This window comes from Elgaria multicarinata, chromosome 1, assembly GCF_023053635.1.
Source record: "Elgaria multicarinata webbii isolate HBS135686 ecotype San Diego chromosome 1, rElgMul1.1.pri, whole genome shotgun sequence".
NCBI lineage: Eukaryota > Metazoa > Chordata > Lepidosauria > Squamata > Anguidae > Elgaria > Elgaria multicarinata.
In genome coordinates, this window is record NC_086171.1 from 191,572,510 (window position 1) to 191,585,573 (window position 13,064).

General features: G+C 44.2%; 1 protein-coding gene across 2 annotated transcripts in view; it reads right to left on the reverse strand.

Annotated features, from left to right (window-relative positions):
- HNF4A (hepatocyte nuclear factor 4 alpha) overlaps positions 1 to 13,064 on the reverse strand; it is a 106,160-nt gene that overhangs the window by 6,403 nt on the left and 86,693 nt on the right. For both annotated transcript variants that reach the window (XM_063145864.1, XM_063145856.1), the window contains exons 4-8: positions 10,175 to 10,281; positions 7,261 to 7,416; positions 3,742 to 3,829; positions 2,364 to 2,519; positions 366 to 602 (exon numbers count right to left, since the gene is read on the reverse strand). In XM_063145864.1, the coding sequence (XP_063001934.1) occupies positions 366 to 602; positions 2,364 to 2,519; positions 3,742 to 3,829; positions 7,261 to 7,416; positions 10,175 to 10,281 (744 nt within the window). The remainder of the gene's footprint in view (positions 1 to 365; positions 603 to 2,363; positions 2,520 to 3,741; positions 3,830 to 7,260; positions 7,417 to 10,174; positions 10,282 to 13,064) is intronic.

The window sequence follows — 13,064 nt, forward strand, 5'->3', positions numbered from 1 at the left end:
AAGCTTGTTAAATAAATATACCATGCTCTCTCAGTCTCAGTATGCAGTATACCGTCTCTGTATGCAGGCCTCTAAGCTTGTGGTGGAAAAATGAAGATAGCCTTATGAATTATTAGATAATAACCTCTTTACTGTAGCCTGATTGCAAACTTTGGCTTGAAATAAAAACTCAGATCTTGCTTCAGCAGAGAGATCAGAGTCCCAAGCCAAGCGCCAGATACTCTTTACTGACTCCAGACGTTGCTTCTCTTCTGTTTGCAATGGGGCTGATGCCGCGTCCTGCACTTGCCTCTCAGCCTAGCGTCAAGAGTCCTGAAGCCCAATGACCGGAAAGCTCTCAGAAGAGCCTCCGTGGCAATGCTCACCTCCCAGCAGCATCTCCTGCAGCAGGTTGTCAATCTTGGCCATGCCGAAGAGTTTGACGAACTGAATCTGCTCGATCATCTGCCAGGTGATGCTCTGGAGGGTGGGCAGGAGCAGCAGCAGCTCCCCAAAGCGTCCTCGTGAATCGTATTGCCGGTCGTTGATGTAGTCCTCCAGGCTGACCTGGACTTGGTACCGCATTCGTTTGATCTTGATGGGGTCGCTCAGGCCTTTGGCATCTGGAATAAACCACGAGAAGTTACATACTGTGCCACGTCTCCAAGGGCAGCCCCGTGGAGATTCAGACCAATTTGGGTGGCTACGTCATTCCATACAATATCCAAACTCCCTGTTTCATTTTCCTTACTCTGCCATAGCACAGACTTGGTGTGAGCTCTGACGGTATGAGGCAGGGATGGGAAACCTTTGCCCCTCCAGATGTTTGACTACAAATCCCATCAGCCCCAGCCAGCTTGGCCAGTGGTCAGGGATTGTTGGAATTGCAGTCCAACATTTCTAAGGCCATAGGTTCCCCACCCCTGGTGTGAGGGCTAGTAAAGAAGCACTGTAACTCCTCCAGCCTATGGAACCGGGTGCGTGAGCACAACACAAGAGACAGGATTCCTGTCGAAGAGAGAATGTCATGAGGTGCAGCCTTGTCACATGGCAGTGCTAGAGAAGTGAGAAAAACTGCACCATTAAAGGTACAGCTGCCCTGTTTTCCTTTGCATCTGGCTACCTGCATGTTGCTTTTTCATTTATTTATTTATTACATTTTTATACTGCCCAATAGCAGAGGCTCCCTGGACAGTTCTCTGGGCTGGCAGCATGGAGATTGTATTGTATAGTTTGAAAGAGCTTGGACTCAGCTGTAAATCAGGGCAGCTAGCTTCCACACTAGGCCCTTTTTCTGGAATTGCCAATCTTTGTTGGCTCACTTTTTTAAAGAGCATCCAGATGTCATGGTCATCAAATTGCTGCGGTTCGGTGTTTTCTGTGTTGCCCTCCTGTGCTTTATCAGTCCTGATTTGCGGCAGTTTGGGGGTTGATAAAATGCAATTACAGCAGTAGCCTGTCTAGTATGGATAGGCAAAGTGCTACTGAGGCTTATGGCTTCCTTATAACTGCAGGTGGGAGATGAGTCATGAATCACCTAATAGTGATTTGAACAGCCTCTCTTAATGGCCCCAATGTCAGTTTCTGTTCCAACAGGAGGGGAGGTGCTTTAATTCCAGTTTTTTTTTTTCAAATTGTTACTTTTTCTTTTTATTATTTATATCAAAATAGTGCTGTTTCTCTATAAAAATGAAAAAAGAGAGGAAATCAAACCTCCCTCCCCACTCACTCATCCAGCAGGAACAGAAACTGACCTTGGGGCAATTATGACATGTTATTAAGTTGTTCAACACTAATCACTACCTGAGCTCATATTGTAGGAAATCTTTCTTGAATGAGGCTTATTTATGAGTGCACATAATAAGAGGACCTTGAACAAGGACATTACTAAATTATATATATATATATATATATATATATATATATATATAAATTTGTGCTGTTGTATCATTGTTATATGATTCCATTACATGGGATTTTGTTGTGTAAGTTGCCTTGGGAGGCCTTTTGCAATTAAATGCAGCCTAGAAATATTTAAAATAATAAATAAATAAACAAATAAATAAATAAAGGGCTTGTGTGGAACCTTTGGACAGTATCCAATGCGACACGACAACTAGTGCAATGCCAATAGCACTTGCTGCCATGATGGGTTTTCTGGGGAAACTCATCACGCAAACAAGCACTATTGGCTTTGTGCTAGAGGCCGTTTATGCTAGTGCAACAGAATTGTGTTAGCAGTTGTGTTGCATTGGATCCTGCCCTTTGCTTTAATTCCACTTTCAGCAGATTGCAGAAAAGCAATGCCTCAGCAGTGCTAAAGGGCCATCGTGTAGAAGCAGCCTTAGACCTTTTCTAGCTACTGATTTTGTTTCTTTGTTTACCTGGATCAAAGAAGATGATGGCTTTCAAACAAGCATATTCATTATCATCAATCTGCAGTTCTTGGAACGTCAACACGAGCTCATCCAGGATTCGCACGGCCACGCGACTAATTTCTAGTAGCTCTGGGCAGTTACGGGGAATTATGTGGTCATTTCCTGTAGGAAAATTGTTTTATTTAAAATCTAGTTCTGTCAAATGCCTTTGCTGTTCTCTAGTTGCCATACGTTGCCATCAGGGCACATTTCACTTCCCAAAAAGTAATAATATGGATTTGCCAGGGTCTTACTGTTTGCAGAAAGAAGGCCAGAAGGAGCAGGTTATGCACTGGAGGTGGACGGTGTCATCAAAAGGACCCACGAAAAACCGTGAGTGAGCAGTAATGAGCGTGTGATAAAACACACATCTGATGATGCTCATAATGTCTACATCAGCCTTCCCTAAGCTGGCGCCTTGCAGAAGTTTTGGACTTCAACTCTCACGAGCCCCAGCCAGCATAGCAAATAGTCAGGAATATTCGGAGTTGTAGTCCAAAACATCTAGAGGGCACCAGGTTACAGAAAGCTGGTCTATGCACACTTCCCCATTTCAGCCCCAGTAAAACATTTTTGCAGGTTTCTGATTTCAAAAACCTTCAAAACCTATTTACCAGTGATGACAGGGAGACAACAAAATGCCTATCTCATCATACATTCAACTCTGTTAAAAAAAAGTTGTCTGTCTCTTGCCTCGATTGCTTGCTCATAAGAATCACTTAAAGTCAACAGGTGATTAAGGCTGCAATCCTGTACACGCTTCCTAGGACTGCGGTGCAGAACCTTTTACAGCCCGAGGACCAAATTCCATTTCAGAGAAACTTTCAGGGGCAAGGAGGGCTGTGTTCCAGTGGTGGGCAGGACTGAAGGCAAAAGGGGGCAAGGCAAAAGGGGCAGGGCAAAAATCCCTCCAATCCCAGCCTATTTCAGCTTAATGCTCTTACTGCCAGTAACTAAGTCTTAAGAGAGGCATTTCAACTGTTTAGAAAGGGGGGGGGGATGCACACAATCCAGGAAACTACCCCGTGATGGGTGGTTGTGAAAAAAAGGCCTGAGCCCAGGGGAAGAGGATGGCCATTGGGGGAATGCTGGAGTGCCAGATTGAGACCTCAGGAAGGCTGGATTTGGGCCCTGAGCAGGAGGTTCTGCAGCCCTGTGTCAGGGAATAAGCCCCATTGAGCACAGTGGGGCTTACTTCCAAGTAAACTTGTATAGGATTGCACCGTAAGAAAGCTGACATATTACATGGCCTTTTTTCTTCCAAATTCCCACACTAAAAACGTCAAAGATTGTGGCCTTTTTAATGGAATGAGACAGAAGCATCCTGGCACATGAAGCTCTTTACCTAGTAGTAGGATGTCTTTGAACACCATTGACCGTTTGGCAGCTCCCAGTAACAGGTGCTCCCCTGCATGTGCCCGTAGCAAAGCCACCTGGAGGAACAAAGGCCTATTATTATCGGGGTGACCATGGAATAGCATAGCAGGCAGGGCACAGAGTTATGATGTACCCACAGAAGAGGAATGCAGAGAAAATATCGCACCCTGTTACCTAAGGTGACCATACGAAAAGGAGGACAGGGCTCCTGTATCTTTAACAGTTGTATAGAAAAGAGAATTTCAGCAGTTAAAGCTGCGGGGGCTATACTAGAGTGACAAGATACAAAAGGGGGCAGGGCTCCTGCAGCTTTAACTGTTGTGATGAAGAGGGAATTTCACCAGGTGCTGCATGCATCCAAATGACACCTGCTGAAATTCCCTTTTCTATACAACTGTTAAAGATACAGGAGCCCTGTCCTACTTTTCATATGGTCACCCTGTTACCTCCTGTGACGACCACGTTACTGGAGGGATTGCAATACGAGATGGGCATTTGCCAATGACCCTGTTCAGGTGACACACTAAGCCATGGCGGTTCAGAATTTTGAGCTAAACATTATGGCTTAGTGGGTCGTGCGAACCATTCCTAACCGTGGTGGCTACATAACCATGGTTTAGACATGCTCACTAAGCATTTGCTGCAAAATGGTTAGCAGCCTAACCATGGCTTGGTGTTGTCGTCTGAACAGGCCCAGTGTGATGCACAAGGGTGTTTTGTTTCTGTAGATTGGAATACTTTAAGGAGGAATTGCAAGGCTGATGTATCTTGCTTATTTGCATAGGGCACAATCCATCTGATACATGTGCAATGGCATCCAACGGAGATCAGCGTGTGGCTCAATGGAGCCCTCTTCCCTCCTTCCCCAACTGCCCCTTAGCTACACAAATGTGCCAGTGGGTACCTCTCATAAAATGGAATACAAGAAGCACTACTCAGCCTTCCATATTTCAGGGCCTGACAAAATATGTCACACATTAAAGAGAATACAGGAAACGTTCATTAATTGCTTGGTGACTCTGCCTGATCTTTCACCAGAATCTTTAAAAGCTATCGCAGTAATGACATGACCACCTTCCTCACTTGATGCCAAGATATTTGGGGACTAGCGTTTCCAAAGCAGCAGTAACTTGCAGGCTCAGGGCCTGGGGAGCGGAGGGACAGCTGGATGGGTCTAGGGGAGGTGCTCTGCAGCCTCCTGTTGTAATAGAATTATAGAATCATAGAATAGCAGAGTTGGAAGGGGCCTACAAGGCCATCGAGTCCAACCCCCTGCTCAATGCAGGAATCCACCCTAAAGCATCCCCGACAGATGCTTGTCCAGCTGCCTCTTGAAGGCCTCTAGTGTGGGAGAGCCCACAACCTCACCAGGCAACTGATTCCATTGTCGTACTGCTCTAACAGTCAGGAAGTTTTTCCTGTTGTCCAGCTGGAATCTGGCTTCCTTTAACTTGAGCCCGTTATTCCGTGTCCTGCACTCTGGGAGGATCGAGAAGAGATCCTGGCCCTCCTCTGTGTGACAAGCTTTCAAGTATTTGAAGAGTGCTATCATGTCTCCCCTCAGTCTTCTCTTCTCCAGGCTAAACATGCCCAGTTCTTTCAGTCTCTCTCCATAGGGCTTTGTTTCCAGACCCTTGCTCATCTTGGTTGCCCTCTTCTGAACACCAGTGCATGCGTGCTCCTCAGGGCCTACTGGGCTAAGGTGGGTTAGGGAGGAGGGTTCCACTGAGCTGATCCCCTCCAGAGGACACAGCTGCATGTGCGAGGATGGGTCGTGCCTAGTTAGCTTGCAAGTCAAATTACATCCAACTGTTGGGGGTCAGCAACATGAGGATTCTCTTAGGGAGTCACAAGGTCACACAAATGGCCACGTGGTGGATCCAGATTCTGTCGCAGGTGAGCAGAAGGTATGTTGCACAAGCAAAGCAACCTTTCCCCTCATTGTGTAATGCCGTTCCGCATCACACACTGGGTTCTGCACAACACTGCTCGAGGCCAGATTTCAAGCTGTGTATGTTGCGCTACGGCTTGTGCAACGTTTTCATGGAACTGCAACACCGCTGCAGTTCACTCTTCCGTGAGTTCATGTCTGAATCCAATTCCACAAGTTTAGCATCTCTGCCCTAATGTAATTGATTTTTCCAGGGACTGTGGACATCTTGCGCTTATGAGGGACTTGAGGTTTATTTTTTTAAAAAAAACTCTACTTGCTCTGTTGTTAATGATTGCATTGTCTCACGTCATACGCTTCAGTGATCCTCAAGAATGTTCTGAATCTCCTATTCCACTTTTAGTTAAAAAAAAAATCAAAAAAATCAAAAAAATCGGTAGAAACAAAGGTTAATGCTAAGACCCAGTGTGACATGGATGCTTCTTAATGTCCGACTGGGACTTCAGCTGTACGGCAAACAAGTACTAAACATTAACTCAAGGATTTGGGAAAGGTTGTCTTCATGGGGATGGGCCAATTTGTATGTTCGGAACAAACACTGAGAAATATCTTGCAATGAAAGAGCTGAAGAGAAGGAGAGATTACTATTTCTCAAAGGTTTCAATCTCTGCATCAAGGCAAAGTAGAAGGAGGCAAATTTGTCTGAGCAAAATTCTGAGCTAAAAGTCTCCTGATGCTGAAGGCACAGAGTTATCAAAGACAGGAGCGTATCGAACTAACCTGGGGGGATCCGCATGTCGCTCCCAGAGCGCTTCTATGCGACCCCAGAGCACCCTGAAAACGATAGTCTGACTTCCCTGTAAAAGAAACGAGGAAGAGCCGTCCATGCCGCCGCCGCCGCTGACGACGAGGAGAGCTCTCCACCGGCGAGGAGAGCTCGGCAAAAGAAGGCGGGGTAGAGAGCTTCTTCCGCTCTTCACCCCGCCTTCTTTTGCCGAGCTCTCCTCTCCGGCGGAGAGCTCTCCTCGGCGGCGGCGGCGGCGGCATGGACGGCTCTTCCTCGTTTCTTTTACAGGGAAGTCAGACTATCGTTTTCGGGGTGCTCTGGGGTTGCATAGAAGCGCTCTGGGAGCGACGTGCGGATCCTCCCCTGTAAACTAGAGGTGAGCCACATGCTGCCCTTAGGTCTTCTTTGCACTCCTCTCCCAGCTGCCACATTTGCTGCCATTTTCCTGTAAAACAGGAAAGCCAATTTACAGCCTAATTCTGTTTCTGTTTTCTTGATTGGAAATAAGTCTTAGTGAGTTCAATGAGTCTTATTCCCAAGTAAGTGTACATAGGAGTACCTTAAGCACTTAACTATGCATCTATGTACTGTTGGTTTCAAGGACACTTATACATGACTCATTTTCTTGGGATTATGCCCCATTATTACCATTTTGCCAGGCAGCTCTGTTTATCAACCAACTACAGTGAGAAGATAATGCCCATTCACACAATGAATACCATAATAGGCTTGCAATTTTTTTTAGAAATGGAATAAGGAGATCACAGTTTAATTTTAGCTATAAATAAATGTCCAAACAACTGGCTCACCTGATCGTCCAGAGGAAGCTCACAGAAGGCTGGGATGTACTTGGCCCACTCCACTAACACCAACAACTGCTGCTTCATGGACTCGCACACGTCTGCGATATTTGCGATCTTTTTCCCCCTGATATCTCCGCTGATCACAGAAATTGGCGATGATATCTGCAAGAATGTGAGAGAAATTTCACCCAAGGTTGCTTAGGAAGAGACAGAGATCAGGAAAGTTGTGCAAACTGCAAGGATTCATCATCTGAGGTACAGCATGTGAGAAAGTGAAGTGCCTTTCCTTATGCTTAATGTGGAACCCCAAAGTGTGAATCCATTTCCCATTAAAGTTTGTAATCTACAAATGAGTTGTATTTTAGTGCCTCTTCCCCCCCCCCATCTTTTGTCAGCTTTGTTGGCCTCCAAATAGGAGGGGGGGAAATATAATGTACATCTTTATAAGTACATAATGTGTTGATTTGACTTGTTTCTCTTGGTCTCCTTAGGGATAAAACAATGGTGGGACACCTTGGCCCTCCAGATGTTGTTGAACTGTAACTCCCATCATCCCTGACCATTAGCCATACTGGCTGGGGCTTCTGGGTGTTGAAGTCTAACAACATCTGGAGGGTCACAAGTTCTTTACCCCTGGCCTAAACCCACTTAAATCCAAATACCAAAGTATAACCTGCTTGTGATTTGGCTTCTGTTGGGTTACGTCGTCTTAAACTCAAACTCCCAGTTTGCACGATCACTGTACCTCAACGTGGCTTATTTAAAAGTCTGAGTAAGAAGGGAGTAGCCAGTGTTAGGTGACTGCTTCCAGTTCACCACAAAAAGTAAAAGGATGGGAGGTGGGAGAGTAAAAGCCATGGAGCTGAATAATGGAGAAAGCACTGGGGTCCTTGAACATACAACTTATTGACAACCCCGGCTACGGAATGAGCTCCCCAGAGAGGTCCACCTGGCGCCTACACTGTACTCCTTTCGTCGCCAGCTGAAGACCTTTTTATTCTTTCAGTATTTTAACACTTAATTTAACTTAAATTTAAATTTTATTCTTCTAATTCTGTATTTTAATCTTATATCAGTTTCTGCTGTGTGGTTTTATCCTGGTTGTGCTTTTTATACTGTATTTTGTGTTTGTGTTTTTAGACTGTTGGTTGTTTTATTATAGTTTTAATTTTTGTGAACCGCCCAGAGAGCTTCAGCTATTGGGTGGTATAAAAATGTAATAAATAAATAACCATTACCCAGAGGACTTTCTCTTCTGCAGCTCCCAGACTGTGGAATGGCCTGCTGGGAAAGATCAACCAGCTTAATAGTCTTTCTGAATTTAAAAGAGCCATAAAGACAGATCTCTTCCAGCAGGCCTGCCCAGTCGAATTTTAAAATGTCTTAAAAGCTTTTAGGATTTTAATAATGTATTGGTTTTATGTTTTTAATCAGTTTTATGTATTTTATATTTTTTTGTTCAGTGTTGTTCCTCGCCTCGATACAGAGGGAGAGGCAGGTAAGAGATAAATATGATGATGATGATGATGATGATGATGAAGAAGAAGATAAATCAGTCCAACAATGCTGATTATCTATTTTAGTGAAGAAGAATGCAAATTAGCTGGCTTTTTCTTACGTGCACCTGTTTGCAATACAATGGTCTACTTGTATGCCTGTTTTACAATCACCATTACACATAAAATTTACCCAAATGTTCCCACACATCCTTCTGTGATCAATTAATTGTTCTCTCCTCCTTCCTTGCTCTCCCTATCATACATTTCTGGTGCTCTTCCTACTGCCATCCAAGGATCCCAACTTCTCCCTTACTGAGCACGGAAACTTGTCTCTAAAGCCACCTGCAAAGTCTTCCCTTCCAGGCTTCTTTATTTCTCCCAAGTGGTTTTATTTGTGGGAAACTTGCCAACTCTAGCAGCGTCATCAGATGGGGGAGGGGGGAATTGTGTTACCTACCATCCCTTTTCTGTCCCACAATAGGGAGGAGCAGCTTCCTCTTTCTTCATACGGGGAAGAAAGAGGAAGCAAACGACCACATGGCCCATTCAGTGGCCGTTTTTATCCTGCTGCTTCTCCTGCACACAGCAGGAAATGACGGCACCTTTTGCTACAGCCCCAAAAGTCGGATTTTTCGGGTCTTTTTTTGTGACAGGAAAATATTCAGGAGAGTGAGACGCGTGGGAGGTGGATGGCATAGTGAAAAGGACACCATCCACCTCCCGTGAGTGCCCAGCAATGAGTGTGCTATAAAATGCTTCTCTGTGCATCACTGACCATACAAAATTGGGGGGGGGATGGGACTTTGCTATTTAGTTTCTTAGTCAAGGAACCCAGAAGATTTAACATGCTGATCCTAGGTAAGTGAGCCTGAGTTGGTCAGAAACCAGCTTGATATTTTCCCTTATTACCTAGGCATGTCCTTTCCCATTTTTGTTACACTAAATACGCAATTGTTTCACTCAGTCTAAGTAAGTTCCCTCGAGTCTACACTTCTGTTGTGTTTCCTCAGCACACAAAAAGGGTAGTATTTTGTATCTGGAAACCGGCTAACAGCATAGCTATTGTGATAATGACTGTGATGTAGATGTGATTGCACCACTAGCCTGTTGGATATTCCCCCATGATGTAATCAGTGACGAATGACAGATCTGGTCAAAATGAAAGATGCCCTGCTAGAGACTCATGGCACAATCCTATGCATATTGACTCAGGAGTAAGCTCCGCTGCATTCAGTGCAGCTTACTCCCAAGAAAGTGCACACAGGATTTTCAGCGTAACAGGTTTATGATTTATGAAAATGGCTGATAGCTGACAGATGTTTATTAAAGAGAAAATGAGATGGTCAGAAAATTAAAATAACAGGAAGCCTCTCATCAGATAGTTCTAATATTGATTTGTTCACTAAATTCCAAAGAAGTACCTGCTGTGAAAGTACTTCTGCTTGCAGTAAAACGTTAATGGAAGGCAAGCTGCTGTCTTCGTAGCTGGATCTCCGAGTACTGATTCGATCACGTTCGTTCTGTACAGCTGCAAAACAACAACAACCCCAAAATATAAAATACAAGAAAATCCTTTTTCCATTACTTTCAAAAAGAAAGGCAAAGCAAAACGCTTTAGTTAGTTCATATACTTTTGCCATTGATTTTACATAGTGTACTTTCTAGGTTGCATCCGATTAACCCCTCCTATGGACCGAATAACTTCTATTGGCCAAATGAGAAGGAGGTAATTCCACCCTCACTAAAGTCCCACTGGGAGAGAACCCTCTGGAGCAGGTTTTGTAAGGATGAGGTGAGGAGGGGAAAGTCTCATTTCATGAGCAGAGGTCCATTCATGCAACATTTGATTTCACCGTATAAAAGAGCAGAGAAAACATGATGGTGGTGGTGGTGGTGGTGATGATGATGATGATGTCACCTGTCCTATCCCAAAGATTTGAGGTGGGTAAGATGAAATGAAATATACTCTTCTCAATCATCCCAGAGTGCAGGACACAGAATAATGGGCTCAAGTTACAGGAAGTCAGATTCTGGCTAGACAGCAGGAAAAACTTCCTGACTGTTAGAGCAGTAGGACAGTGGAACCAATGACCTAGGGAGGTCGTCGGCTCTCCTACACTAGAGATATTCAAGCTGGACAGACATCTGTGAGGGATGCTTTAAGGTGGATTCCTGCAATAAGCAGGGGGGTTGGACTCAATGGCCTTATAGGCCCCTTCCAATTCTACTGTTCTATGATTCTATGACTCTATAAGTATGAAATGTCCAAAGAAAATCAGGGGTGCTTCCAGCCAAGGCTTTTATCATGCAATCATCCTTCCTCAGTCATAGAATTGTATGGAGGATCCAGACAACAACACCTTTCACTTGTAACCCTTCCACCTTTATTTCTTTCCACAAAAATCCATCAAGGAGGAAAAGTCAGAATAGCTGCACAATGTTTTTTTATAGCTCTATGACAGACTTCCCCAACCTGGTGTGATCCACTACAGCTCCCAGCATCCCTGACCATTGACCATGGTGGCTGGGGCTGATGGGAGTTGAAGTCCAAAACATCTGGAGAGCACCAGGTTGGGGAAGACTGTGCTTGAAGCTGTCCATCTGAAAGCACCGCAGATGTTGGCCACTATCCTAAATACACTTTCATGGAAGTAAGCTGAACTGAAATCAGTGAGAATGATCCTAACTAAGTAGAGTTGGTTAATCATGGCTAAGTCCATTAAAAGCAATGGAATAGATCTAGTCATGCCAATCTTAGCCCCATTAATATCAAAGGCCCTTCCTAACCATGGCATTCATATTCAGAAGTAAATTCTACCAATTTTAATGGGTCTTACTCCCAAGTATGAGTGATAGGATGCTTTTCAATGGAGATTATTGGCACACTCAGCTAAGAATGTAGAGAGATCAAATGATGTATATGCATATGTGAACCACCTTCAAGTTCAAGCTTCAACAAGTTTCTTCTCTAATTGCATTTTCAGTGTAACTGCCTAATCTAGACAGATTTCACACATGCCATTTTTAAAAGTCCTTTTTTTGAGCCTCTCTCCTGCTCTTGGTGCATATATGTGAAAGACAGAAATGCAATTTTAAATATGCTGGATTTACAACCACGGTCCAACCTTCCTGTATTTTGGGAGTCACTTAGTGAACAGGTTATATTCCGTCTGAAGTGCATTTTAGTACTTCCAGTCACCATTTCGTGCCACAGAACTGCACAAATCTGGGAATGATACTTTTCACATTTAAACTTCTTGTCCTTGTTTAGAAGTGTGCAAAAAAAAAAAAAAAAGAATCCCTCTCAGGCCTTAGCTAGACCTAAGGATTATCCCAGGCAAATGGAGGGGTCATCCCTGCCTGCTCCTGGTATCCCCTGTGTGTCATTTAGATGTACAGGGATGATCCCGGAATGATCCCGAGATATAGGCCTGGTCTAGCCATGGCCTCAGTCTCAAAGATGCAGTTTTCCTTTCCTTCTCTGATCTCTGGTGAAACTTCCAAGGTTAAGGGAAAGCCTTATTAGTTACACCTGTGTTAAGAAAGTTTTACCCATCCACAACTTTCCCCTCCTGTCATTGCTGCTCTTCCTCTGACAAACAGTGGGAATTATTATTATTTTCTTTATAAGGGCACATGTGTGAACCAGAATGGCTGGCTAGGGAATGCTGGGCATTGTATGACTTTTCCCCATCTAAGCATGCATAGAAATTAATCATCTTTGTGTTTTTCTAAACTAAAAGGGCCCAAACACATGAGCCTTTCCTTGTAGGAAAGGTGCTCTGTGCATATGAGCATTTTGGGTGCTCCTTTCTGCAACAAGTTATTCCAGGATGTCCTGATAAAACACACGATCAATCTGTAACCAATGCTAAGTTCTGGGGGGTGGGGTGGGGGTGGGGTGGGGTGGAGGGTGGCAAACCAGGTCATCAAGTCAAACAAGTGCCTAAACTATTAGCTCTAACTGTGTGCCTATCTATCCTTTCTATGGCTAATCATAAGAACATCTGCATCAAACAGTATCTGATTGTTACTATTACACCTGTGCGTCTCAAGATTTATTTTCCCAATCATATAATTCCTCTTGATAATAGGGCTATAACGAGATTGTTCTGAAATGAAAACCTTGCAGTCAGCGGCTGTTAACAGGCGTGCTCAAGGTTACACCATGTGTTATCAGGATCCCCAGAGCTCAGTCATGGCATGATGTATTCTAAATGTTTACTCAGTATTTTGCTGGTCATGGACCTAATGTAACGTCTATTGAATATTAACAGACAAATACGAGTGAGTGCTCTGAAGTGAGAAGAG